Raw genomic sequence first — 27,999 nt, forward strand, 5'->3', positions numbered from 1 at the left:
GAGCGCGTTTAACGCGTCAGGGGAGGAGCGGTCGTGCAGGGGGAGCACAGGTAAGGGACGGGCCCACTAGAGCCGAGGACCACCGGGATTTTTCCCGGCGGGCCCAGTCCGACCCTGGCAGAGAGTGTTTTTCTATAATAATTTGAAAATCTGTATGTATGGTTTGTTAAACAAATTGACTATCAAATGTGCCTTTAAACAAGGAAGGCCACATTCGCTATGGAGGCGTACCCACAATCAATATAATCACCTTCCTCAGACCAGTGGTGGATCCCCATAAGGTCAGCCAGGGTACATAGTTCCTAGGGGGTCTAGTGCCGTTGTATTGGAAGAGATGGTGTTCAGGGGGTGGGCAAAGCAGATGCAAGACCAGGGTTGGGGAAGGAGAGGACAGGGCACAAAGTAGACTTAATCTGTACCTTCTATATCACTGGTTCCCAACCTTCCTAATGGCGTGACCCTTTAATACAGTTCCTCATGTTGTGGTGACCCCCAACCATAAAATTATTCCTAAGACCATTTGAAATATGTGTTTTCTGATGGTCTTAGGCGACCCCTGTGAAAGGGTTGTTCGACCCCCAAAGGGGTCCCGACCTACAGGTTGAGAACTGCTGGTCTATAGGATTTCACGCATTGCCCCTTATTAGTACAGGAAAGGTGAGGACCCCCTCCATACCAATTACTAGGCTTATTGTACAGGAAAGGCTGGGGGAACAAGCTAATGGAACCATTTATTGTATTGGTCCCAGAGAATAGAAGGAAGAAAAGCATAGTAGGGCACATGTGCAGACCGGATCTTCTTCAAAGATGGTGGCACTATAGAAGGTACCTGGGGCTGAAGCTTTCTTCAGTAAAGAGGAGCCCTGCCTGGGCTTTGAGCTAAACGATGATATTAATTGAGAAGGTGCCTAACACATTGGCACCACTACATGAATATGACTTTCCTTGTCCTTTAAAATATTTTTTCCATTAACTTTTTTTTATTCAGGCCCTCTTTATTTCAATAACCAGAAACAAAATTAAAGACCAGTTGTCTACTGTCTTAAAATACCATTGTCTTCATCATAAACATAAACCTTTTGGCACATAGGGCTGAGAACTGCCAGTGCTCGTAATGCCAGCTGTCTCCTACCAAGGGGAGGGGCTTCACCCCTGGCTGGAATATGCCAGTCTAGACAACGCTCCATGTGCCAATGATTCCTAGGTGAACTGCCTTTTTGTTGTTGTGTCTCAGGCATGCATTCAGCTCAAGTGAAGTGGCACCTTATTATACAGGGCTCATTATCTGTCATTTTACTGGGAGGGATACTGTGACTAAAAAATGTCTCTCTCCACCCACAATGACCACGCAGATTCCATGCTAGGACACCATCCTGCAGGCATGTTCTTTAATAAAACCATAATAATGTTTTTAAAGTACAGCAACAGACAAAAGGCACCAGTCTATGAACATTCACTTCCTATGCACTTTTTCTACAAAAAATTATATTATACCTGGTAGGGCTTTTGGGTTCAGCACATGAATATGTATTATCTATATCTAGACAGTTTAGTTATAGAAAAACTATACCCCTGAGCAATGTAGGTGTCTATTAAAATATATGGCATAAAACAGCTCGTATGCAAACCCTGCTCCATCTAAAAATCCTAAAAATATACTTTTTATTAGTACAGGTATGGGACCCCTTATCCGGAAACCCATTATCCAGAAAGCTCTGAATTACGGAAAGCCTGTCTCCCATAGACTCCATATTAATCAAATAATTCAGTACTTTAAAACTGATTTCCTTTTTCTCTGTAGAAATAAAACAGTACCTTGTAATCGATCCCAACTAAGATATAATTAATCCTTATTGGATGCAAAATAATCATATTGGGTTTAATTAATGTTTTACTGATTTTTTTAGTAGACTTAAGGTATGGAGATCCAAATTACGGAAAGACCCCTTATCCGGAATACCCTTGGTCCCGAGTATTCTGGATAACGGGTCCTATACCTGTATGTGCCATTGGGTAATCCTAAATAGAAAACTGGGATCATAGGATTCACAGTGCACACAAACAAGCCAAGGCACACATACATGCTAGGCCCAATCAGCCAATGAATGGGCAGAGTTCTGCCTTTTACTCCCACACTATTTCCTGTTACAGTTAGCGCTGCATTATTTCTGGTCATGTGATCTCTGAGGGAGCACACAGCCCATCACAAAATGGCGGCTCAAGGAGAAACAGGACTTTACATGCACACAATAAATGTATGCAATGTATATGACACTTAGCAATATTCATTTTTTGGTGTTGTTGTTCCTTTAATAAAAATTTGTACTTGGATTAATGCTAATACAAATACATGTGATGCCTGCATAATGATAGATAAGTATGATTGCTTATTTACATACAATTGATACATATATTATACCTACATTATAAGCTACTTGACTCTTGATGTTCAAAGGTGTAACAATTATTTGCTAAAACATCCTTGTAACAATGACACAGCATCTAAATAAACAAATAAATAAATATATAGATAAATATAGTCCTGGGGTCAGTAATTACACTAATGAGCCCACACAGATGCCAATAGGCTGCCTGCATTACCGTATTTTTCGCCCTATAAGACGCTCCGGAATATAAGACGCACCCAATTTTAAAGGAGGAAAATCTAGAAAAAAAAGATTCTGAACCAAATACTGGAGTAAAATATTTTATATTAACTGTATAAAGTTAATTGTCTCTGGGCTCGCACATAATGAGGCTTCCCCCAGGGCCCCCCCAAGTATCCTTCAGCTTCCCCCAGGGCCCCCCCAAGTATCCTTCAGCTTCCCCCAGGGCCCCCCCAAGCATCCTTCAGCTTCCCCCAGGGCCCCCCCAAGTATCCTTCAGCTTCCCCCAGGGCCCCCCCAAGTATCCTTCAGCTTCCCCCAGGGCCCCCCCAAGTATCCTTCAGCTTCCCCCAGGGCCCCCCCAAGTATCCTTCAGCTTCCCGCAGGGCCCCCCCAAGTATCCTTCAGCGTCCCCCAGGGCCCCCCCAAGTATCCTTCAGCTTCCCCCAGGGCCCCCCCAAGTATCCTTCAGCTTCCCCCAGGGCCCCCCCAAGCATCCTTCAGCTTCCCCCAGGGCCCCCCCAAGTATCCTTCAGCTTCCCCCAGGGCCCCCCCAAGTATCCTTCAGCTTCCCCCAGGGCCCCCCCCAAGTATCCTTCAGCTTCCCCCAGGGCCCCCCCAAGTATCCTTCAGCTTCCCCCAGGGCCCCCCCAAGTATCCTTCAGCTTCCCCCAGGGCCCCCCCAAGCATCCTTCAGCTTCCCCCAGGGCCCCCCCAAGTATCCTTCAGCTTCCCCCAGGGCCCCCCCAAGTATCCTTCAGCTTCCCCCAGGGCCCCCCCAAGTATCCTTCAGCTTCCCCCAGGGCCCCCCCAAGTATCCTTCAGCTTCCCCCAGGGCCCCCCCAAGTATCCTTCAGCTTCACCCAGGCCCCCCCAAGTATCCTTCAGCTTCCCCCAGGCCCCCCCCAAGTATCCTTCAGCTTCCCCCAGGGCCCCCCCAAGTATCCTTCAGCTTCCCCCAGGGCCCCCCCAAGTATCCTTCAGCTTCCCCCAGGGCCCCCCCAAGTATCCTTCAGCTTCCCCCAGGCCCCCCCCCAAGTATCCTTCAGCTTCCCCCAGGCCCCCCCCAAGTATCCTTCAGCTTCCCCCAGGGCCCCCCCAAGTATCCTTCAGCTTCCCCCAGGGCCCCCCAAGTATCCTTCAGCTCCCCCAGGGCCTCCAAGCATCCTCCAGCTCCCCCACGGCACCCTCAGCATTCTTCAGCTTCCCCCAGGGCCCCCAAGCGCCTTCCATTTCCCCCCTTACCTCCCCCCAGCGGCCTCCGGCTCCCTCCGTCTTCCTCTCTGTGCCGCGGCTCCCAGCTGCTTCTGTGCTTTTATAAGGTTGCGCCCTGTGCGTGTGACGTCATTACGCACGGGCGCAACCTTATAAAAGAGAGGATGCGGCAGAGAGCCGCGGCACAGAGAGGAAGAGGAAGTTCGCCATATAAGACGCACCAACTTTTTCTTGGGGAAGAAAAAGTGCGTCTTATACGGCGAAAAATGACTGTCCTGTCTGCAATAAATTATATGTCAGATTAGATAAAAGACAAGGTACTGTTTTAATATTACAAAAAAAATAAATCATTTTTAAAAATTAGCATTATTTGATCTATGGGAGACGGCCTGGATGGTAACTTGAAGCTTCCTGCATAACAGGTTTCCGCATAACAGATCCCATACCTCTAGGAGGGGCATTTACTAACGTGCATAATGCTTTTTTTCACGATTTGTGTTTTTGTTGCACTAAAACTAGAATTTTTCATGGAAGAAAAACACATTTTTTTCACCATTTATGTGTCAAAGCTCTGACAAATCAGAAAATAAAAATATGCCTATCTATATGTAAGCTGCTGAGGTCAAGTAGCCATGAAGGCAATGGCAGATGTACTTTTTGCAACTGGATAATCTTTCTTTCGTTTTAGAGGTATTTGCGATTCTGTGTGACATTTGTGCTTATTTTTTTAAAAAGGCTGTTTTTTCATGGTTTCAAAAACCTCTAAAACCACAAAAATGAGAATGTTGATAAATGTTGCTTGATGTCCCGACTGCGGGACATCACAGTGACGCGTTTGCCATCCCACCGGCGATTTACATTCTAGCCAGTGGGATGGCATTGCGGGGAGATTAGTCGCCTGCAACAATGAAGATTTGTCGCTGGGTGACTAATCTCCCCATGTACCCTTGCCCTTAGGGAATTGAGAATTGCCTCTTCTAAAACACATATAGAGACAGTTATCAGTAAATGATCAGCATTGTCTATTTTACTGGCTGTGACAAGTAGCTGCTACTAGTAGCTCCGTGTGTCTTCACCCTAAGTTAGTCAGTGACTTTAAAGGAACAGTAACATCAAAAAATGTATATATTTCAAAGAAATTAAACTATAATGTACTGCTGCACTGGTAAAAGTTTTGTGTTTGCTTCAGAAACATTACTAAAGTTTATATAAACCCTGGTGTGTAGCCATGGGGGCAGCCATTCAAAAGAAGAAAAGGCACAGGTTATATAGCAGCTAACAGATAAACCCTGTAGAATACAATGGTGTCTTATCTGTTATCTGCTATGTAACCTGTGCCTTTTCTCCTTTTTTCCAGCTTGAATGGCTGCCCCCATGGCTACACAGCAGCTTATTTATATAAACTATAGTAGTGTTCCTGAAGCAAACACACCAGTTTTACCAGTGCAGGGCCACAGTACATTATATTTCAATTACTTTAGAACACTTTCATTTTTTGGTGTTACTGTTCCTTTAAGGGGGCCAAATGGGACATAACTGTTCAGTTAGTTTGTGAGTACACAGGTCAGATTCAAATGAACCCCCCCAAAGTCACTGATTTGTTACTGACTACTAACAGCTTAGACAGCTATAAGGCTGAAGACACGGAGCTACTTAATAGCAGCTACTTGTCACGACTACTAAACACTAAAAAATACCCTGCCATAGACAATACTGGGAATTGCCTTTGCTAAAACACACATAGAGACAATTATCAGTAAATGATCAGCATTGTCTGTTTTGGTGGCCACAAGAAGTAGCTGCTACTAGTAGCTCTGTGTGTCTTCACCCTAAAGGATGAAGTAGTGGTCAGGCTATTATGTTAGACATCTGCTCACTCCAGCCTTTATAGATTACATTTTTGGCTGTCTAACTATGTAACAAATATTTGTTATTTTGCACAGTCTATCTATACCCAGTTTAATTTTTGCACTGAACTATTTCTTTAAAATACCTTTTGTAATTCTAACCTTCCACCCCCCAATAATTACTTTTAGCCAGACTCTCACGGTGCAATGTTCTGAGGTACCCAGCCACGAAAGTACTTCAGTCAGTTGAGCTCTCTAATAGGCTTACAAAATATTAGTCCTCTCCTATTTCACTTTAGAAAACACCTCCTTCCTACACCGTGACCCTATTGTTAAGTGCAATGATTATAATATCAGCTATGTAGGCGGCACTTCTCACGCTTTTAATGCAGTAGTAAAAGAGGGCGGGGCGCCCCAAAATCAATGCACCTGTGGTTATTTATACTATAAATAAACTTATTAAAACTCATTAAGAATTGCATTTCCGTGTGTCATTCTCAGCTGAAGGGTAAATCTAGTTCATGCCCGACTCGGCTCTACCCACTACCTTTATCTGCAGGGACGTATGCCAGTGCCAACGCTACCCGCGAAGGCTGGTTCATTGCTGCTGCTAAAGCCGTACGCCTGGGTTTTATTGGGAATGCTGACTTCATGCTTTATTCTTTAATAAAATATATGTCTGTGGCGCTGTCCGAGTGCTGACGATGGGTCTTCGCTGCACTAATTACTGCCTATAAAAAGTAATAATAAACGTTTTCTATGACTTTTCTTGCCGAGTAAAACAAAAATGATCCAATGCAGAGAAGCCAACCCAACAGGGCTTATTTACTAGGGTGCAAAGACACATTTAGGGGCCCATTTACCAGAATGTGAGTTTAGAGCTTAATATATAAAAAAATCATGCTCTATTCATTCCTATGGGATTTTTATTTTCAATTTTTATTTCAATTCAATTTTTCAAATTGGACTAAAAAGTTGTAAAATACTGACTTTATTGAATCATCGCTGCAACAATTAGAAAAGGTCTAGTTTTTAAACAAAACCCAGCCAAATCTCTAAAGTTTTGAGACAAAAGAAAGAACTTCAAGGGAATTGACGTCTACATGAGCTTGGCAAGTTTAATCTGGCAAATTGTCGAATTTGGATTCTTAGCTGTTAGACGCATAGTAAATCTAGGAAAAGTTGCAGCGTTTCTTCTCTGCGACCTTTCAAAAAAATACGAATTGAGTGTAAAATATAAAATCGATGGTTAGTAAATGAGCCCCTTAGTGTATGAAGTGCAGTGTTTGGACACGTTGCCATGTTTTTTTGTCACGATGCAGTTTCTTCCCAGAATCTATCAGACATACATACCGCTGTGTAAGGGCTCTGGCACACGGGGAGATTAGTCGCCCGCGATAAATCTCCTGTGTCTCGGGCGACTAATCTCCCTGAAATGCCATCCCACCGGCAAAAATGTAAATCACCGGTGGGATGGCATACGCGGCGGCGCAATCTCACTGAAATCTCGCAAGTTTCCTCTCGAGGCAACTTGCGCGATTTCACTGAAATCGCGCCGCCGCGTACGCCATCCCACCGGCGATTTACATTTTCGCCGGTGGGATGGCAATCCGGGGAGATTAGTCGCCCGCGGACAGGGAGTTTTGTCGCGGGCGACTAATCTCCCCGTGTGCCAGAGCCCTAAAGGTGGCCATACATGGGCCGATTCCAGCTGCTGATAATGGTCCTTTAGAGTGATTCGGCAGCTTTTCTGCCCGTGTATGGGCACGAACAATGGGCCTCCCTGACTGACATCTGGCCTGAAATCGGCCAGGTTTGATTTTTCCTTCTGATCGGGGACCGCATCAGCATGTAGATGCAGTTTCCGAACTGATGGCGCCTATACCCACCGTTTTAGTTCCAAATGAGCCTGATATCGTCCACCCGTAGGTTGGCATATGAGGAGAAGATTCGCTCGCTTGGTGACCTCGCCAAGTGACCGAATCTTACCATGTATGGCCAGCTTTAGGGCAAATATAAGCAAACCAATCATGACATCACAGATAATTTACATATGCGTTATTAATTAACCCTTCATGCTGAAAAAGTCCATATAGAAAGTCCATGTTCCTGTTAAGCAAAAGTACTTAAAGCCAAAATACAGTCCCAGTAGATCCAGCCTGTAAATAGAACAGTTAAAAGATGCAGATCAGAGTGCGTCCACAATTGCGCTAGAATTAGGAGAAAAACTTTGAGACTGTGGGTAATAGTACAGCAATTTACGTCTGAAATTGTAACTTGCACATTCCACTTGAGATTGTAAATAACACCTGGGAATAATTTATGAAAACTCAGGATCCAAGGGAAAAAAAATTGGCACAACAAAAAATCAGCAAAACAACAAGTGACTTTTCAAGTTTTTTCTCCACACACGCTAGCAAGGAAAATACTAAACAGCAGAGTTTGCTTTTTCCCACAGGAAATAAAGTTACATGCCAGTGAGAATCACATGAATGGGAATCACAATGGGAAATAAAATTGCTTGAGTCTATTCCCATTGACTTCTACAGAACCTTGCCAGATTTTACTTTTCTGGTAAATTGAGAATAAAGATTACAAACTTGATTTCTCATAAATATCTCTCATAATGTCAGGTGTGTAACTAAGAAGAAGCAGACCCTGCAACTGCTAGAGGGTGCCAGCAAGTATGGGGGCAGCAGGGCTGGAACTACGGGTAGGCAGAAGAGCCACGTGCCTAGGGCACCATGCCGGGGGGGGGGGGGGACAGGAAGGTACCTTGTTTACTCCTCTATTCTGTGTCCTCATCCCCTTACAGTCCGTTCCATACTGGGAGGGGAGCAGTGTGGTGGGCGAGGAGGTGCCTAGGGTACCAGGCTGGCTAGGCCAGGCATCAGGGGGCAGCTTTGACATAGCTTCATTAAAAATGTCTAGTTATTAACGTTTAAAAAGGGGTCCTGTCGTGGAGCACAGTAATCTCTAGTTACCCCACCGTGTACTGTATAAACAGTTAAAAATTACCAACATGTAAAGTAGTAAAAGCCGGTCCGGACACAGATTCAAGTACACAAACAGCCCCCCAGCAGCCCAATAAATAGTGACTGTCTATGACATCTTACAGCAGCCCCTCTGGCATTTGCCAGAACCTCAGATCGCCAGTCTGGGCCTGGGAAGCAGAGCTGAAACCCCCCAGGTTATTAGAAACCACGGACTAAAGAAAAGACCAAATACACCAAATGTGATGCCCCCGCTAACTGCCTCTCTTCGAGCAACTACTCACAGGACTAAAGGCTTTTACATATTGTACAGCGCTGCGGAATATGTTGGCGCTTTATAAATAAATGTTAATGTAATGTAATGTAATGAACTTGTCACAAGCCATAGCATTGTCTTTTGCAATAATATGGCGCTCACATACATTAAACACACAGTCCATAGGAACACAAAATAGCCCAATTTTCCAGACCCAAGTCCTGGATTTACATACATGGGCCAATTCAAGCTGACATCTTGGACCCTCCACCTCCTGTCCTCCATATTAAATGTTCTTTTAAAGGGGAATTAAAGTGGCCAAATGGGGTCAATAGCTGCTTTTCCCAATGTTTTGATGATGCAGGGGGCATTTTTTTCCTGTGGGACCCATTGACTTCTATGCCACTCTAACAAGAAAGCCACTAAGCATAGTAAAGGTGGCCATACAGGTTATGATCCGCTTGTTTGGTGAGGCTGCATAGGCGCCAACGAGCAGAGGGCCGCAGCAACAACCCTACGTGGTCCATGATCCAACGTTAAATCAAACCTGCCCGAACGGGATCTGCCCAATTTTAGGCCAGATGTCCACTGAGTAGGCCCATTGGGGGTGCCCACACATGGGCAGATAAGCTGCTGAATTGGTCTGAGGGACCTGAGGCCACCTTAACATAGTAAATTAAGTTGAAAAAAGACATGTCCTTCAAGTTCAACCTATTATATCTATATATAGATATAATAGACTCCCCATAAAGTTTGAGACCCATTTTTCCTTCCTTCAGTCCAGCACTCTCACTCCCTTCAGCACTCTCACTCCCTTCCAGCACTCTCACTCCCTTCAGCACTCTCACTCCCTTCAGCACTCTCACTCCCTTCAGCACTCTCACTCCCTTCAGCACTCTCACTCCCTTCAGCACTCTCACTCCCTTCAGCACTCTCACTCCCTTCCAGCACTCTCACTCCCTTCAGCACTCTCACTCCCTTCAGCACTCTCACTCCCTTCAGCACTCTCACTCCCTTCAGCACTCTCACTCCCTTCAGCACTCTCACTCCCTTCAGCACTCTCACTCCCTTCCAGCACTCTCACTCCCTTCCAGCACTCTCACTCCCTTCAGCACTCTCACTCCCTTCAGCACTCTCACTCCCTTCAGCACTCTCACTCCCTTCAGCACTCTCACTCCCTTCCAGCACTCTCACTCCCTTCAGCACTCTCACTCCCTTCAGCACTCTCACTCCCTTCAGCACTCTCACTCCCTTCAGCACTCTCACTCCCTTCCAGCACTCTCACTCCCTTCAGCACTCTCACTCCCTTCAGCACTCTCACTCCCTTCAGCACTCTCACTCCCTTCCAGCACTCTAACTCCCTTCAGCACTCTCACTCCCTTCAGCACTCTCACTCCCTTCAGCACTCTCACTCCCTTCCAGCACTCTCACTCCCTTCAGCACTCTCACTCCCTTCAGCACTCTCACTCCCTTCAGCACTCTCACTCCCTTCCAGCACTCTAACTCCCTTCAGCACTCTCACTCCCTTCAGCACTCTCACTCCCTTCAGCACTCTCACTCCCTTCAGCACTCTCACTCCCTTCAGCACTCTCACTCCCTTCCAGCACTCTCACTCCCTTCAGCACTCTCACTCCCTTCCAGCACTCTCACTCCCTTCAGCACTCTCACTCCCTTCAGCACTCTCACTCCCTTCCAGCACTCTCACTCCCTTCAGCACTCTCACTCCCTTGAGCACTCTCACTCCCTTCAGCACTCACTCCCTTCAGCACTCTCACTCCCTTCAGCACTCACTCCCTTCAGCACTCTCACTCCCTTCAGCACTCTCACTCCCTTCCAGCACTCTCACTCCCTTCCAGCACTCTCACTCCCTCCCCTCCACACACTTCTCTCCCCCCTACTCCCCCCATTGTTTCCCGACCTTTGCGCACAATTCTCCGCATGACTCTCTGTGACACGTCTCCCGTCCAACTGGCTCTCGCTATGATCGCAGGCCTCGTCCAATCGGCGCCCCTGCTGGTCGGGAAGGGCGGGGCTGTGGATGTTTTTATAATACGGTGACAGTTCTGAGTCCAGAGCGCTAACGGGACAACATGGCGGACAAGAGGGATAATGCGGCCGACCAGATGAAGCTGTGGAAGGAGAGCCGGGGCTCTCAGGTACTGGCCGGGTTCTGAAGCCATTGGGGAGCGCAATAACGGGCACATGTGCATCAGTCACTGTATCGGGAGAGGGGCGCCTGTACCTCAACGGGAAGAGACTGTCACTGCTACTCACTGTGGCATGAGAGAGCGGGGCAAAGGGTGGGATTTGGACTGGCTCCTTCATATAAGGCTTAGCTATGGTGCTGTGGTGTGTGCGTCCAAGAGGCATTCTGGGGTTTGGGGGTGCAGGCAAGAGTGTAGGGGTGCAGGCAAGAGTATAGGGGTGCAGGCAAGAGTATAGGGTTGCAGGCAAGAGTGTAGGGGTGCAGGCAAGAGTATAGGGTTGCAGGCAAGAGTGTAGGGGTGCATGCAAGAGTGTAGGGGTGCATGCAAGAGTGTAGGGGTGCAGGCAAGAGTGTAGGGGTGCAGGCAAGAGTGTAGGGGTGCAGGCAAGAGTGTAGGGGTGCAGGCAAGAGTGTAGGGGTGCAGGCAAGAGTATAGGGTTGCAGGCAAGAGTGTAGGGGTGCATGCAAGAGTGTAGGGGTGCAGGCAAGAGTGTAGGGGTGCAGGCAAGAGTGTAGGGGTGCAGGCAAGAGTGTAGGGGTGCAGGCAAGAGTATAGGGGTGCATGCAAGAGTGTAGGGGTGCAGGCAATAGTGTAGGGGTGCAGGCAAGAGTGTAGGGGTGCAGGCAAGAGTGTAGGGGTGCAGGCAAGAGTGTAGGGGTGCAGGCAAGAGTGTAGGGGTGTAGGCAAGAGTGTAGGGGTGCAGGCAAGAGTGTAGGGGTGCAGGCAAGTGTGTAGGGGTGCAGGCAAGAGTGTAGGGGTGCAGGCAAGAGTGTAGGGGTGCAGGCAAGAGTGTAGGGTTGCAGGCAAGAGTGTAGGGGTGCAGGCAAGAGTGTAGGGGTGCAGGCAAGAGTGTAGGGTTGCAGGCAAGAGTGTAGGGTTGCAGGCAAGCGTGTAGGGGTGCAGGCAGGCGTGTAGGGGTGCAGGCAAGCGTGTAGGGGTGCAGGCAAGCGTGTAGGGGTGCAGGCAAGCGTGTAGGGGTGCAGGCAAGAGTGTAGGGGTGCAGGCAAGAGTGTAGGGGTGCAGGCAAGAGTGTAGGGGTGCAGGCAGGCGTGTAGGGGTGCAGGCAAGCGTGTAGGGGTGCAGGCAGGCGTGTAGGGGTGCAGGCAGGCGTATAGGGGTGCAGGCAAACGTGTAGGGGTGCAGGCAAACGTGTAGGGGTGCAGGCAGACGTATAGGGGTGCAGGCAAGCGTGTAGGGGTGCAGGCAAGCGTGTAGGGGTGCAGGCAAGCGTGTAGGGGTGCAGGCAGGCGTATAGGGGTGCAGGCAAGCGTGTAGGGGTGCAGGCAAGCGTGTAGGGGTGCAGGCAAGCGTGTAGGGGTGCAGGCAGGCGTATAGGGGTGCAGGCAAACGTGTAGGGGTGCAGGCAGACGTATAGGGGTGCAGGCAAGAGTATAGGGGTGCAGGCAAGCGTATAGGGGTGCAGGTAGGAAAGTGCAAGTGCAGTTTTGGTGTGGGGAATTGCAAGAAGGTGAGGGTACAGTTCTTGAACTGGGATGAGGGTGCAGGTACTAGTACTTTATGTGCCAGAGGGTGAGGTTGTAGTGCTAGGACTGAGGCATGTAGAAGTATTAAGAGTGCTGGCAGGAAAGTGGGGGTACGGTGTTGCATTGGGGATGTGCAAGTAGGTGAGGGTGCATCTGGCACTGGGACATTCAAAAGGCTGATGGTATAGTACTGAAACTGGGATGTGCAAATAGGCAAGGGTGCTTCTGGCACTGGGGGTGTGCAAGTAGGTGAGGGTGCAGTGCTGGGTCTGAGACTGACAGTGCTTATCAGACAAGAGTACAATACTGGGTGAAAGTACAGCACTGGGACATGCAAAAGGGTAAAATGCTGGGACAAAGCATGCAGAAGCTTAAGGGTAAACTGCTGAGATGTGCCAGAGAATCAGGCATGCCACAAGGTGAGGGTACAGTGCTGTGACTGGGATGTGCTGGAGACTGCATATACAATGTAGTGACTGCTATAGGGAGAGCTGTGGCAGTGACAGACATATAGGGAGACAGCCGTGGCAGTGACAGACATATAGGGAGACAGCCGTGGCAGTGACAGACATATAGGGAGACAGCCGTGGCAGTGACAGACATATAGGGAGACAGCCGTGGCAGTGACAGACATATAGGGAGACAGCCGTAGCAGTGACAGACATATAGGGAGACAGCTGTGGCAGTAACAGACAAATAGGGAGACAGCTGTGGCAGTGACAGACATATAAGGAGACAGCCGTGGCAGTGACAGACATTATAGGGAGACATATAGGGAGAGAGCCGTGGCAGTGACAGACATATAGGGAGAGAGCCGTGGCAGTGACAGACATATAGGGAGAGAGCCGTGGCAGTGACAGACATATAGGGAGAGAGCCGTGGCAGTGACAGACATATAGGGAGACAGCCGTGGCAGTGACACATATAAGGAGACAGCCGTGGCAGTGACAGACATATAGGGAGACAGCCGTGGCAGTGACAGACATGAAGAAAAATGTGTTGGAATATGATTCTTGCATTATAGGAACATTATTTTAAACACAACAACATCTGCCAAATAATAATGCCTTAATAACTACCTGGGAAAAATGCAGACTGTAGAGCTATTAAGCAGCTACAAGCCTACACTTCTTTGGCTGAATATGGGACTTTGATATTTTTAGTCATTATGTCCCAAAATGCTCATTCTCTTACATATTTTTTCCACTGGCTGTAATGGTGCCATCTGCTACTCAGTACCCCGTACAGATATGTGTATGGCACTGGCAGGGATTGGGGCAAGCAGACAGATGGCAGGGACATGCTCCAAATTCAGCTTGTGGGGCAAATTAGCAGTTTACCCAAGGGCAGATAACTAATTGCTGATTGGTTAATAAGGAGTGCAGAAACACGTACCCAACCCAGAAAGAATCCCTAACTGGCTTGGCTACTAAACAAAGTTTTTGCCCAGTTTGTTGATCCAAATGTTGGGCTGATCCAAACCTGGAGCCCTGGGTCAGTACTTGCAGTAATGTGCTGAGCCAACTGAGACCAGATCACATGTTAGAAACATAATAAACAAACCTGTGGTGCTAAAGCCTAAAGGTAAATATATGTATAATATTTATATAATTTGTGTGTTTGAATTTAGTCAAAATTCTTAAATGGAGAGTTCGAGCACCAGATTTGCTGTTGTTTCTCATGTTGAGAGTTAATAAATCACCAACCCCCCCAAATACTTCTCTGCCCTTTGTACCCTGATGTCTGCGCCTTGGACTCTGCGCCTCCGTGTGATCCTCTTGGCAGATATATTATGCTGCCTTCATATCTATATGCCACGCCATGACATGTACACTTGTTTATATTCAGGTTAAAGGTGTCCCGCTGTGTGTGAGCCTCATCCAGAACATTAATAGCCAACTAAAAATAGATATGATTTAAGCCATTGAGTTTTAATCTGTGGGTCAGGACCTAAAGGTCCCCATGTTGGTTTTTTGTGACCAGGGCTGCCATCAGTAATTATGGGGTGGTGGGCCTTGCCAATAGGTAAAACGGGATCCTAATGAAAAATAAAATGCCTCCTGCATGTGGAGCCACAAAAATTACAACAGACTCCACCCCTGATTTTACCAGCCACTCCCCAATTGTGACAAAAACCACCCACAATATACCTGAACCCTGGGCACTCATGCCAAGCTCCACCCCTTTTAGTACACTGCAAATTGAGTTTTTCCATCTTGAGGCCCCTCTTTGCTATGGGTTCTCTGACTACTGTCCCACTGCTTGTGACCGTGTTTGAGGGGTGGCCCACAGACAGAGGGGATAAGGACTTTTGCTTGTTTTCTAAATTGAACCCAAATAATGTATCCACGGTGCTCTTTACATGGACATGTGGAAAACGTCCTACTCAACTTGTCCCTCCTCTCTTCCTATAGAAACCAGATGTCCTTACCACCGGCGGGGGAAACCCTATATCTGATAAGCTGAATCTCTTGACCGTTGGCCCTCGGGGTCCCCTATTGGTGCAGGATGTGGTGTTCACTGACGAAATGGCCCATTTTGACAGGGAGAGGATCCCAGAAAGAGTTGTCCATGCTAAAGGAGCAGGTAAAGCAGCACTGTGTGCAGTGAGACTGTGTTTAAAGATTGGACGCCCTAATTATATGTATTTACCTTTATTTAAAATACAGAGTGGGTTGTGGGGGGGCTGGGAATTGATCAATGTACACACCCTGGTCCCATCTTTTATTATTCATTCATTCTGTACCAGCACATTCATTGTCAAAAATGGTTGTTTCGATATTAGCCCCCATACCACATCAAGGTTAACCCCATCTCCGAACTATTTGCCTCTGGTCATATTTTTCATAGGCTGGCACCTCACTGCTTAGTTGTATTATCTTGGCATGGGGTGGGGGTCTCCTGACTTACAACCATGAGATCATCATTAAAGGGAACTTTTATCTATTTTTTTATCTATTGTAGGAGCTTTTGGCTATTTTGAGATCACGCACGACATCACCAAATACAGCAAGGCCAAAGTGTTTGAGCACATTGGGAAGAGAACGCCAATCGCCATACGGTTCTCCACTGTCGGTAGGATATTGTTTTTTGGGCGACATAATGAATTATTTTGTTTCACACCTTCATTTGTTTTTCATCTACCTTTACTTTCCTATAGCTGGGGAGTCCGGCTCTGCTGACACAGTCCGAGACCCTCGAGGGTTTGCGGTTAAAATGTATACAGAGGATGGGAACTGGGACCTGACTGGCAACAACACCCCAGTCTTCTTCATCCGAGATGCCATGTTGGTGAGCAGTCTGTTTTACCTTTTAGAATCCGATGTAATGGGCTTACGGTGTGCGCTTACTGCAAGATTCTGATAAAGGAGACTCTTTCTACAAAATATAATCTTATATGGGGGTTATGTATTGAGAGATAGAAAATGCCAGCTCATGTTTGCTTCCTCTGACATGCATAGATAACCTGACTGTTGGCATTACTGAGAGATATACACGCCCAGGGTGGGAAAATATCAGTTGATCATAGATTTCACGGCACATTTTAGTGAATTCAGAAATGTATGCAATGTATTTGCCCTCTAAAGCAAACTAGAATATACCATGAGAGGTTTAGGGTACTAACAAACACCATTTTAGTCACTTACCAAATATTTCTGCCGCATTGGTAAAATCAGATGGGACCTCCCCAATAAATTCAGTCTATATTAGGAAACCATGGGTCTGGCCAGCTGCAGAGCAATTAAGACATTTTATTTAATTAGTGGTTGGAAAAGTTGAATGAATTAGCCTTACTTGGTGTCATTTACTAAGTGACAAATTTGCACAAGTACAATTACCCTTTTGCAGCCAGTTGGGCACTTTTGTTTTTTGAATGTAGTAAACTGGCCTGTGTTCTTTAGTGAGCCCCACCGTCATAGGTTATATTGCCCAGGGAGGCTTAAGCCAGCCAAATTGGGCTCCTGGCTAACAATTGATCAGATCATAATGGGCACCTATGCAGGCCAACAGGGAGAGGCCACATAAACATGTCACACTTGACAGAACTTTCAAACCTACCTGATAAATATCAGGCAGATTTTCGGCCACATATGTGTTGGGGGGGTCTTTACATGGGTAGATAAGCTGCCAGCTCTTGCTAAAGGATCCAAATCTACTCATGTATGGCCAGCTTAAGGCTAATGCCCCATGGAGCAAGTTAGTCACCCGGGATAGATCTCTGCTATCAAACTAACCGCACTGAAATGCCTTTCCACTGGCAACAATAGGAGTTGCTGGTGGAAAGGCCTTCGGTTTTCCAAAGTCCTATGAAGTTGCCTGCAGGAATTAACATTGCGCGACTTCTAATTACCAAAGCTTTGCGAAGGCCTTTCCACTGGCAGCTCCTATTGTTGCCGTTGGAAAGGCATTTTTGAACGGTTAGTCGCCCATGATAGCAGAGATCTATAGCGGGCGACTAACACGCTCTGTGAGATATCTGCCTTAAGATGGCCATACACGATAAGATTTGCTTATTTGACAAGTTTGCCAAACAAGCATATCTTTTTCCCGATATGCTAAGGTGCGTGATATGGGACTAATTTCCAAACCAAGGGCCTAACGATCGAATGACAACAACGTGTGTAGGAGTGAGGACTGCATGAATGAGCCAATGCAGCCCCGTTCCAAGGGGAAAATCCTCAAACCTGCCCAATCGACACCTGCCCAATTTTTGGGCAGGAATCAGTTGGGGGGGGCCCATTGGGGGTTCCAATACACAGTACAAAAGGAATCTGTCTAAAGGGCTCAAATCAGCAAATTAAATCTGGCTATTACTGTTTATTAATTAGGTTGAAAGCAATCAGTCAATTATTATCTGCAGACATATGTCTTAACTGATCATGATAAAGCCACTATTAAATAACCTACCTTAGCCCAAAGGGCAAAGGCACATGGAGAAACACCTTTGTCTTCCGCCCAGCCAGCTACCAAACAACTCAATATCCCCCATACATTTCTATGGGAATTGCCTGAGCATGTGAGTTGAAAATGCTCACTAATGCATTTTCGAGCCATAATTGGCTGATCACTGGGTGCAGGCGATTCAGATTGAGGGGCAATTCATAGTGTTTTGTCAGTGGGTGGGCTTACCCTTAGGTTATGGGTTCCTTACCAGTTTTGTCAGTGGAAGTGGAAAGCACTGCGAGGACCCCACAAGCCATTACAAGGCAACCATAAGCTGAAGACATACACCATCACTTTTTTGGGGGAGAGAATTGTGGGTGCAGCTTGTCAGTAATAGCAGTAGTTTAATTGCTGCAAGACCATTGCAGCGGACGTGCCCTCTGTACTAAATGCCTTCTATTAACTCAATAAATCATTAAAGAACCAAAAAATAGTTTAATCATGCTGCAGGTTCAGAGTCCTCGGCCCGCCGTGTCAATGCACCAAGCTGGCACCGGATCTAATGGTTTGTTAGCTGATGTTGTGTAATTGTTTATATAAAATTTGCTGCTGTGGGTGAGTGACACAGAGTGGGGTATCTAGAGAATTCCACCATCTCCTTTACCAAACATTACATATTACATTCAGGCACAAATATTAACTTTGTGATCACTTTATCCCCTGGAGCAGCAAGCATGACCTATTAAGCTCTTATCATGATGCTGGCAGACAAAAATCTATTGGGAGGCTACAGTTTGTTTGGTATTGTTACTTTTTATAACTTATATAATTTTTACAATGTCTCATTCAAACCGCTCCCTGGTTGCTAAGGTAATTTGGACACTAGCAACCAGATAGCTGCTGAAACAAAAAGTAAAATAATTAAAAAACTACAAATAATAATAAAAAATGAAGACCAATAGCAAATTGTCTCAGAATATTACTCTTTACATCATACTAAAACAACCCCTTTAATGGTTATGCAGCTTCACTCTTTTTGACTGACTTTTTTTTCCTTGCAGTTTCCATCTTTTATCCACTCTCAGAAAAGGAACCCACAGACTCATTTAAAGGACCCGGATATGGTGTGGGATTTCTGGGCTCTGCGCCCCGAGTCTCTTCACCAGGTTAGCGTTCGCTTTTACTATTGCGTGTGTATAATGTGGATCAGTATCGCTACCTCTTTAGTGTTCAGGGTTCTGGAAGAGACCAGCATATAATAACCCAATAGGATTGTTTTGCCTCTAATAAGGATTGATTATATCTTAGGATCAAGTAGCGTCTATCATAGTAGAGTCTATGGGACATTACTTTCCGTAATTCTGAGCTTTTTGGATAACGGGTTTCTGGATAACAGACACCATACCTGTGCTTACAAATGAAGTAGAAAGACACAAAGATCCTGGCACACCACTTACTAAAATGATAAAATAAATCTTTATTTTAAACTGATTAAAATCCATAAGTTAAAAATAAGAAAAAAGAATGGAAAATAAAGGGTTAAAATCAAAACACAATCTTAATACTGTAATGTACCGTATATACTCGAGTATAAGCTGATCCGAATATAAGCCGAGGTACCTAATTTTACCTAAGAAAACTGGAAAAACTTATTGACTCGAGTATAAGCCTAGGGGGGGAAATGCAGCAGCTACTGCTAAGTTTCAATAATCAAAATAAATATCAATAAAATTACATTAATTGAGGCATCAGTGGGGTATATGTTTTTAAATATATATTTCAAAGAAAACAGTAAACTAGCTTTGTAAGTGGAGAAGAGGGTCAACAAAAACAATAGGCACTGGAGGGTCTGGTTGCGGGGGGCCTAATTTGTACACAAAGGACAGAGGGTGCAAGACTGGGGGGGACCCATGGCACCCAACTCGAGTATAAGCCGAGGGTGACTTTTTCCAGCGCATTTTGGGTGCTTAAAAACTAGGCTTATATTCGAGTATATACAGTAAGTATGGTCAAAAACAGACCAACTATTTGTTCTATTGCCGGCTGATATTACTTGATTTAGTGGCTAGGTTAGCAAGTTGTTACAATTTCCTGGGAGCGATAGTTCGAAAAAAAACCCCGCCATCAATAGATTTTCTGCAAGAGTATCACATTGGCTGTGAATGTATCAATCGGGCACACGTTCTGTGTAAGTAGCCGTACAATAATGTGGCAGATTCGTTCGCAACAAATATTGCGAATACTATGATATGCTTGCAGCTCTCCCTGGCCGCTTCTAATAAAGTTGAAACACTAACAAATTATTTTCGTGTTGCAACGTAGTATATCTCATGGAACCTGTCGGAACAAAAGGCTTAAACTATTTGAACAGGCTATGTACGGTGTATAGGGATTCCTACAGTATTACTTATTATTCCACAAATCGGTATATGATTAGAACTTAACTTATTCGATTTTTAAACGGACCACGCAGATGAGGCGTATATCCTAGAACAGTGATCCCCAACTAGTGGCTCGTAAGCAACATGTTGCTCTCAGTGCCCCCAAACCAGGTAGTTATTTTTGAATTCCTGACTTGGGGGCAAGTAATAAAAATAAAAATAGCTGAAGTTGAACATCTCATACATGCATATTACCATACCTGTGCTATCCTAAAAGCTTGGCACTTTGTGTCACTCCAGTAGAATTGTGTTGAGGTGCCATACTTGCTCTGAAACCTTGGCTTAGCCTTAGTTATATAAAGTGTCTACTGTACTACCTATTAAGTGAGGCTGGTTTCAGGGGCATACCATTTGCCCTGCTCCCCCCCAATCTCAGAAGGGGCCCTTTAGGCCTGAACTGGGATTCAAAATAGGCCCTGGCATTCAAGTACCCAGAGTACCAAACAGCCCGCCATCTTACATCATTGCCTACAGATTGCCAGTCCGGGCCTGGGCTCCTTTGGCTAGAAAATATGTATTGTAAAGTTAATGGAGATGAAGCAGATGCGGCTTCAGTAATTGATTGTCTCTTCCAGGTTTCCTTCTTGTTTTCTGACCGTGGTATTCCGGATGGTCACCGCCACATGAATGGCTACGGATCCCACACCTTCAAACTGGTCAATGCCAAAGATGAAGCTGTATATTGTAAATTCCATTACAAGGTACTTCCTACAGAGTAAGATTAGATAAAATGGGTAGTATTATTAGTCATACAGAGTAAGATTAGATAAAATGGGTAGTATTATTAGTCCTTGATACAAACCATGAATGGTCTTCCAGACTGACCAAGGCATCCGGAACCTCACAGTGGAGGAAGCAAATCGCTTGTCTGCCAGCGACCCTGACTACGGGATACATGACTTGTATGAATCCATTGCTGCTGGTAACTACCCATCGTGGTCTTTCTACATTCAAGTCATGACTTTCCAGCAAGCAGAGAAATTCAAGTTCAATCCCTTTGATTTAACCAAAGTGAGTTAGAGACTTATACTTCCTATAATAACGCATCAGTCCCAGGGGTGCACAAAGCATAAAGCTTATGTTAAAATGTATAATAACATTTGCATTCCAGATCTGGCCACATGGCGATTACCCGCTCATACCTGTGGGTAAGTTGGTGCTGAACAGAAACCCAACTAACTACTTTGCAGAAGTGGAGCAGCTGGCTTTTGATCCAAGTAACATGCCCCCTGGCATTGAGCCAAGCCCAGACAAGATGCTGCAGGTGAGAAAGGCTATAGAAGGAATGGCATTCAAGGGATATTGACTGTCCACATCCTTTGTAAATGATTGTATTGTATTATTTGGTGTCCAGATTTAGGTTTCCAAGAGTAAAGTTGGCTATACATGGGTAGATCTTAACTGCTGACTCATTCATGAGTAGATCTAAACTGCCACTTCAGACCACGTCACCCCTTTAATGTCTGTATAAAGGGCCATCCCCCTTCCCCAGCAGCTGAATGGAAAGGTAGCAAGACAGCAGCTGCCTGATACCTGCATTGCTAAAAATGCTCCCACCTAGTGGTCAATAGTAAAATTCCAAGTCCGGCTCAGCCAAGTGGGAGAAACAATAGGTTAGTTGAAAGCAGTTCTAATGTGTAGCGCTGGCTCCTTCTGAAAGCTCAGACTCAGGCACAATGCACTGAGACGGTGCCTACACACCAAAATTACAGCTACAAAAATACATTTATTGGTTAAAGTATAACATTTTAAATAGTAGAATCAATTATTTGCAACGTGAACATTATAGTAATATAAACTATCCCATAAAAATGACCAAATCCCTTTAACTAGTTGCCAGCTTTAGCCTTAGTAAAGCTGGCCATACACAAGCTGACAAATACATTGACCTGTGTGTCCAAACGACTGTTTGTTCAACCAGGGATTGGCCAGATTTTGAGCAAGGACTGTATTGGACATTGCAGTGGGCCCACACAAGGCCCATATTATGATCTAAATTTTGGGCAGAAGCTGTACGATTTTTTTTTTCCTTAAAACACAATTGGGCTAACAATTTAGTTGGCAGATTGCACAAAGACCCACTTGACATCCTCACCAACCCATCACTTTGGGCAGCTGTATTTTCTCATTTCATTTCTGCTTAGCTCTGTTATTAGTTAATTTTCAATTTTTATGTGAATGATTATTGGGTCTTTTCTGTGTATTAACTGTAAGTAGGTTTTATAAAATGACAAAACTGCTGTTATTTTCTTGCTAAGCTTTATCTCAGTCACTCTGTTAGGGGATCATAGTCCTACAGTGACACTGGCCGCTGGTCAGACTTCCCTGTTTTAATGATAGGATCTCAGCCATAAAGCATAGCTGAACTGCTGCTTTGCCACAGAAAGGAAAAATAAACTTATGATGCAAGAAAAATATATTCCATTTGTATGTAGATTGTTTTTTCCCAAAACTACTCATTACTAAACATTACACACTGTACTGGGTAAAAAAGTATCACTTTCATTTGAACTTATTCTTTGCTTACTCACATCTCTAGGGGCGACTTTTCTCCTACCCCGACACTCACAGGCATCGCTTGGGGCCAAATTATCTGCAGCTGCCTGTAAACTGCCCTTACAGAACTCGGGTGGCCAATTACCAGCGGGATGGACCCATGTGCTTCACTGACAATCAGGGTAATTAATAAAGCTATTTCTGCAAATGCTGGTTTGCTGTAGCACGGCAGTGGGCAGGTTTCCCTAAAGCTGCCCTTACACGTTCCCAGTCCTTAAAGGGGTGGGTCTCAGCCTGGTGTGAAGTGGTGCCTGAACCCTGAAGCACTACTTCTGCCCAGGTTGAAATATGCTGCATCTGCCTGCACCCAGACCAGAGCGATGTTTCTGGGTGTAGGCACCACCAGGAGGGGCAGATTCTCAGCCTGTGCTTATCTGCAGGCTGAGAATCTGCCTGTGTGGCATTAGCCTTAGTATGTTATAGTATGGCCTATTCTTAGCAACTTTTCAATTGGTCTTCATTTTTTGTTATAGTTTTTTTTTTAATTATTTGCTTTTCTCTTCTTACTGTAGCTTTCAAATTAATCAATTAAAAAGGAAATCTATTGCTGTGTGAAGCTACAATGTAATTGTTACTTTTTATTCCTGATCTTGCTATTTAGGCCCTCCTCTATTCAAATTCAGTCCTGTCTCTCTTTCAAACCACTGCCTGGTTGCTAGGTTAAATTGGACCCTAGCAACCAGATAGCTTCTGGAATGCCAAACTGCAGAAAAAAAAGCTAAATAAGTCAAAAACTGCAAACAATAAAAAATGAAGACCAAGTGAAGATTGTCCCAAAATAGCTCACAGGTATAAAAGGTTGGGGATCTATATCATACTAAAAGATAATTGAATCAACCTAACTGCTTCTCCCAAGAACCAAAAAAAACAGTTCTGTACCCCATGACTACAATGTAGCAACTGGATGTCCAGTTGGATGGCTTTCCCCATGTAGTGATGGTTGGACAATTCTGTTGTCAAAGACAAAACTGCATAGACCTCCTTGGGTATTGGCGTTGGTCTGTATCTCGTGTAGGGGCTAAATCTTTCCATAATGTCCTCCTAGGCGGAGCTCCAAATTATTACCCCAACAGCTTCTGTGCCCCTGAGAACCAGCCTCAAGTGAGGGAGCACAGATTCCACGTGTCTGCAGATGTTGCTCGCTACAATAGCGCCGATGAGGACAATGTTTCACAGGTAACTCACCTTATGGGTTCAGTTCTTGATTAGCCTAAAGGGGAACTGTCAGTTCAGCCTTCGGTGCAATCAGACATGCAATTTTGGCTGTAACGTGTGACTGATATCTCTAAACTAATGGCAGTGTCTCCTATATCTGAAACCTTAGTCCTCTAAAAGGGGGGCTTGATCCAGAAAGTCCAACAACGACTGATCTCATAGTTCTGCCTCTTCTAAAGGTGCGAGACTTTTACGTGAAAGTGCTAAGTGAGGAGCAGCGACTGCGCCTGTGTGAGAACATTGCAGGACACCTGAAGGATGCTCAGCTTTTCATTCAGAAGAGAGCTGTGAGTATTTGTATAATAATCATACATGGAATAGAGAGTAAGGTTACGTGCCTGTCTCCCCAGAATATGTATGGGGACTACAGCTGTGCCTGATATGTGCAGGGAAGTGGCACAGAGACTTCTGGTGCCTATATGATGAAGGCAGCATATTTAATCATTTTTCTTTCCCTCCAGGTGAAAAATTTCACTGACGTTCACCCTGAGTATGGTGCCCGGATTCAGGCTCTGTTGGACAAGTACAACGCTGAGGGGGCAAAGAAGGTAATGTTGATTGCTCTTTCCATTTGCCCAGGCAATGTGGATACTACAGTGCCACCATTTATGGTGCAATGTCTTTCAAACTAGGGTACCTGCTATGCAGGTTCGGTCTGGGATTCAAAATAGGCCCTGGCATTTCAGGTACCCAGAGACCCAAACAGCCCCCCCAGCAGCCCAATAACCAGTGACTGTCTATGGCATCTTAAGCAGCCCATCTGACATTTGCCTGAACCCACAGATTGCCAGTCCGGGCCTGCTGTCAAGTTTTTACTCAACTCCCCTCTTCTTTTGGCACCTATTTCCCATTATAGAGTATGGTATGACCATACATTTTGTGAGAAGTCCTGACAGCCATATAAACAGTAGATTAAGCCACAATATAACCTTTAACATGACCATTTTTCCCCAGTGACCCCAAGCACAGATTTATATCCCCATCTGCATAGTAGGGTTAGATCCAAGAGCACCAGCCCAGTGGAAAAACTTGAATTCACTTGGGGGGGCAGGGGGGTACTTAACATATTGGCAACCTTTCCTTGTCCTGTAACAGCTTGCTTTTAATCTGGCCGATTCCCTTACACCCAGAGGTAGTGCTTCTGTGGGAGAACTTGCCCTAACTAATTGGAGGGGATATCACATGGAGGAGCACCTGAAACTGTACTGAGACTGGAGAGTAACTCTTTCACTGAATACACAATCAGTCTTTGCTTGGCCTTTAAATGGCAGCATAAGAATCCCCTGTGCTAACTGCCCTCTGCCTCACTTTAATATTTGGCAGCTTATCACTTGATACATTTCCCAACTCTAAAGTCTTGTGATTGTGTTGTTTTTCAAGGGTTCTCTATCTCTATAAAGCAACAGAGGCGAATAATGTTGCCCATTGATTCCTAAAAGTCTCATGGTGCTTGTTATCGCCTTACAGTCATCCAGCTGCCTCTCTTGTGATTTTGTTTCAAAATCCATAAAATAAATCTAAAGAATTTAAAAGGTCTCCTGCCCCTTAATTTTCCCTTTGTAGTTATATAATGGTAAGACTAAGAGGTAGTTTCCTTAGCTTACAAATTTAGTCTTGCCTAAGTTCATTTTTTTTTTATTATTTGTGTATTTTATTTGTTTAGCTTTTTGTTCAGCTTTTTTCAGTTTAGAATTTAAGCAGCTATATGGTTACTAGGGTCCAAATTACCCTAGCAACCAACCAGTGGTGAGGCATTGGAATATGAATAGAGGAGAGTCTGATTATAAAGATAAGTAACAAAATTGTAGCCTCACAGAACAGTTTTTGGCATCTGGGGTCAGTGACCCCCATTTAAAAGCCAAAAAGAATCAGAAGAAGGCAAAGAGTTCCAAACTGTAAAAAAAAAAAAAAAAAAAACCAGTTGAAAATTTGCTAAGAATTGTTCCTTCTGTAACATACTAAAAGTTAATTTAAAGGTGAGTTAACCCTTGTTAAAGGAGCAGTAACACCAAAAAATGAAAGTGTATAAAAGTAACTAAAATATAATGTGCTGCTGCCCTGCACTGGTAAAAGTTGTGTGTTCAGAGTCTACTATAATTTATATAAATAAGCTGCTATGTAGCCATGGAGGCAGCCATTCAAAGGAGAAAAGGCACAGGCACATAGCAAGTAACAGATAAAACACTATTGTATTCTACAGAACTTATCTGTTATCTGCTATGTAACCTGTGCCTTTTCTCCTTTTTTCCAGCTTGAATGGCTGCCCCCATGGCTACACAGCAGCTTATTTATATAAATTATAGTAGTGTTACTGTAGCAAACACACCAGTTTTACCAGTGCAGGGCAACTGGTAAATTATATTTTTATTACTTTAAAGCTCTTTCATTTTTTGGTGTTACTGTTCCTTTATTTTTCCGACCTACTTGGTGGAGGGCCGATAATGGAAGCCAGTTTTGACCACTCCCCTTTTTGAAACCTCACCCACTTGAAACCGCACCCGTGTTATCACATGACCATACCCATATTAATGGTTGTAGTACAGCAAAAACCTGCCATTTTCTGCCTTCCCTACTCTGCCTGTGTGCCATACTCTGCCTTCCCTACCCTGCCTGTGTGCCATACTCTGCCTTCCCTACCCTGCCTGTGTGCCATACTCTGCCTTCCCTACCCTGCCTGCGTGTGCCATACTCAGCCTGCCCTACCCTGCCTGCGTGCCATACTCTGCCTGCCCTACCCTGCCTGTGTGTACCATACTCTGCCTTCCCTACCCTGCCTGTGTGCCATACTCTGCCTGCCCTACCCTGCCTGTGTGTGCCATACTCTGCCTGCCCTATTCTGCCTGTGTGTGCCATACTCTGCCTGCCCTATTCTGCCTGTGTGTGCCATACTCTGCCTTCCCTACCCTGCCTGTGTGTGCCATACTCTGCCTGCCCTACCCTGCCTGTGTGTGCCATACTCTGCCTGCCCTACCCTGCCTGTGTGTGCCATACTCTGCCTGCCCTACCCTGCCTGTGTGTGCCATACTCTGCTTGCCCTATGCTGTATGGCACACACAGGCAGCCTACAGTGACACAATGCTGGCACTGTTCCTACAGTCTGTACAATAACTATATATTAAAAAAACTTTTTAATTGCAGTACCACCTCAGCATATGTTCTTTTTGTAGTATGCAGGGATTATTTGTGGGTTTCTACTGCTCCTGAGGTGTGAACAGGGGAACAATGGGTGTGATTACAGCCTGAGCCTGAGGTGTGAACACTGCAGGGGTTGAACAATGCAGAGATTAAAAGGTGTGAACAACACAGGGGATTACATTTTTAAACAATACAGAGGGATTACAGCCTGAATCAGAGGTGTGAACCATGCAGGGGGGCAGTTAATCACAGTACTGATACCATTTAAAGCTTACACAAGAGTAAGCCATCAAAGCAGCCAGACAGGTGGGGGGCCACACAGAGGGGGGTTGCGGGCTGCCAGTTGGACAGCACTGCTTTAAGGAAATACATATAAATATTTTGAATGTATATTCTTTTCCCTTTTACAGAAAACTGTGAAAACCTACACCCAGCATTCCACTTACGCCACCGCAAAGGACAAAGCCAACCTGTAGCCTTCCTGCTTCAAGAATCATCCGTCCGGGAGCCATTTTAATTCGTCACATGACGTTAAACAAAAGACATGAATGATTGTACTGCGATTCGGTAGCGAATCTTAGTGTCCCTCCCGCTGATTCCCTCGTGGCAGATTTACAACTCAAATACTCCTCTCTCATTGGCTGCACGCTCTGCCCTTTTGCAGCTCTAAGTTCTTTAGAAAACTGACAAAATTCTTAAAAAAAATACTGACCTGATTTGCATAGGAACACGGGAAATTCCTTTGTTAACTGGAATAATCACATTGAGTTAATACAAGTTATGTTTTATTATGTTGCTGAGGCTTTTACCCCTTTGGGGTTAAAAATGCTGTTTAAAAAATGCCTTAAAACAAGCCAGCCAATCACAAGCACTGTTATATTAATACGGCTAGTGGAACAGTATAGTATAGGTTGCACTTAAAAAAATGAAAGCACTTGTGGCAGGCAGTTTGGGCACTAATGGGCTTCCAGAGCAGTGGCCTGATTCGGTCACTGATCTATCCATCTGCCTGTGTGGGAGTTGTGGGATTTATCTACTAAGCAGAGAAAGGCTTGTGATCACCTGACTCTCATTCTTTTTCCTACAATTAACCTGTTAACGAAAAATGTACTTTTGTTATTAAAAATGACATGCATTATGATCTACTAATGTGTTGGCTT

At 45.1% G+C, this 27,999-nt stretch overlaps 1 protein-coding gene across 1 annotated transcript; it reads left to right on the top strand.

The window, feature by feature from the left end:
* Positions 1 to 11,000: 11,000 nt before the first annotated feature.
* Positions 11,001 to 27,984, top strand: cat.2 (catalase, gene 2). Its single transcript, NM_001078699.1, is given in 13 exon segments — positions 11,001 to 11,073; positions 15,023 to 15,194; positions 15,573 to 15,683; positions 15,769 to 15,899; positions 18,554 to 18,658; positions 20,509 to 20,634; positions 20,753 to 20,944; positions 21,045 to 21,197; positions 22,473 to 22,611; positions 23,535 to 23,665; positions 23,884 to 23,991; positions 24,166 to 24,252; positions 27,250 to 27,984. Coding segments are annotated over 13 exon segments (1,587 nt in total). The 5' UTR covers positions 11,001 to 11,007; the 3' UTR covers positions 27,316 to 27,984.
* The last annotated feature ends 15 nt before the right edge of the window (positions 27,985 to 27,999 follow it).

Source organism: Xenopus tropicalis, chromosome 4 (assembly GCF_000004195.4).
Source record: "Xenopus tropicalis strain Nigerian chromosome 4, UCB_Xtro_10.0, whole genome shotgun sequence".
Lineage (NCBI taxonomy): Eukaryota > Metazoa > Chordata > Amphibia > Anura > Pipidae > Xenopus > Xenopus tropicalis.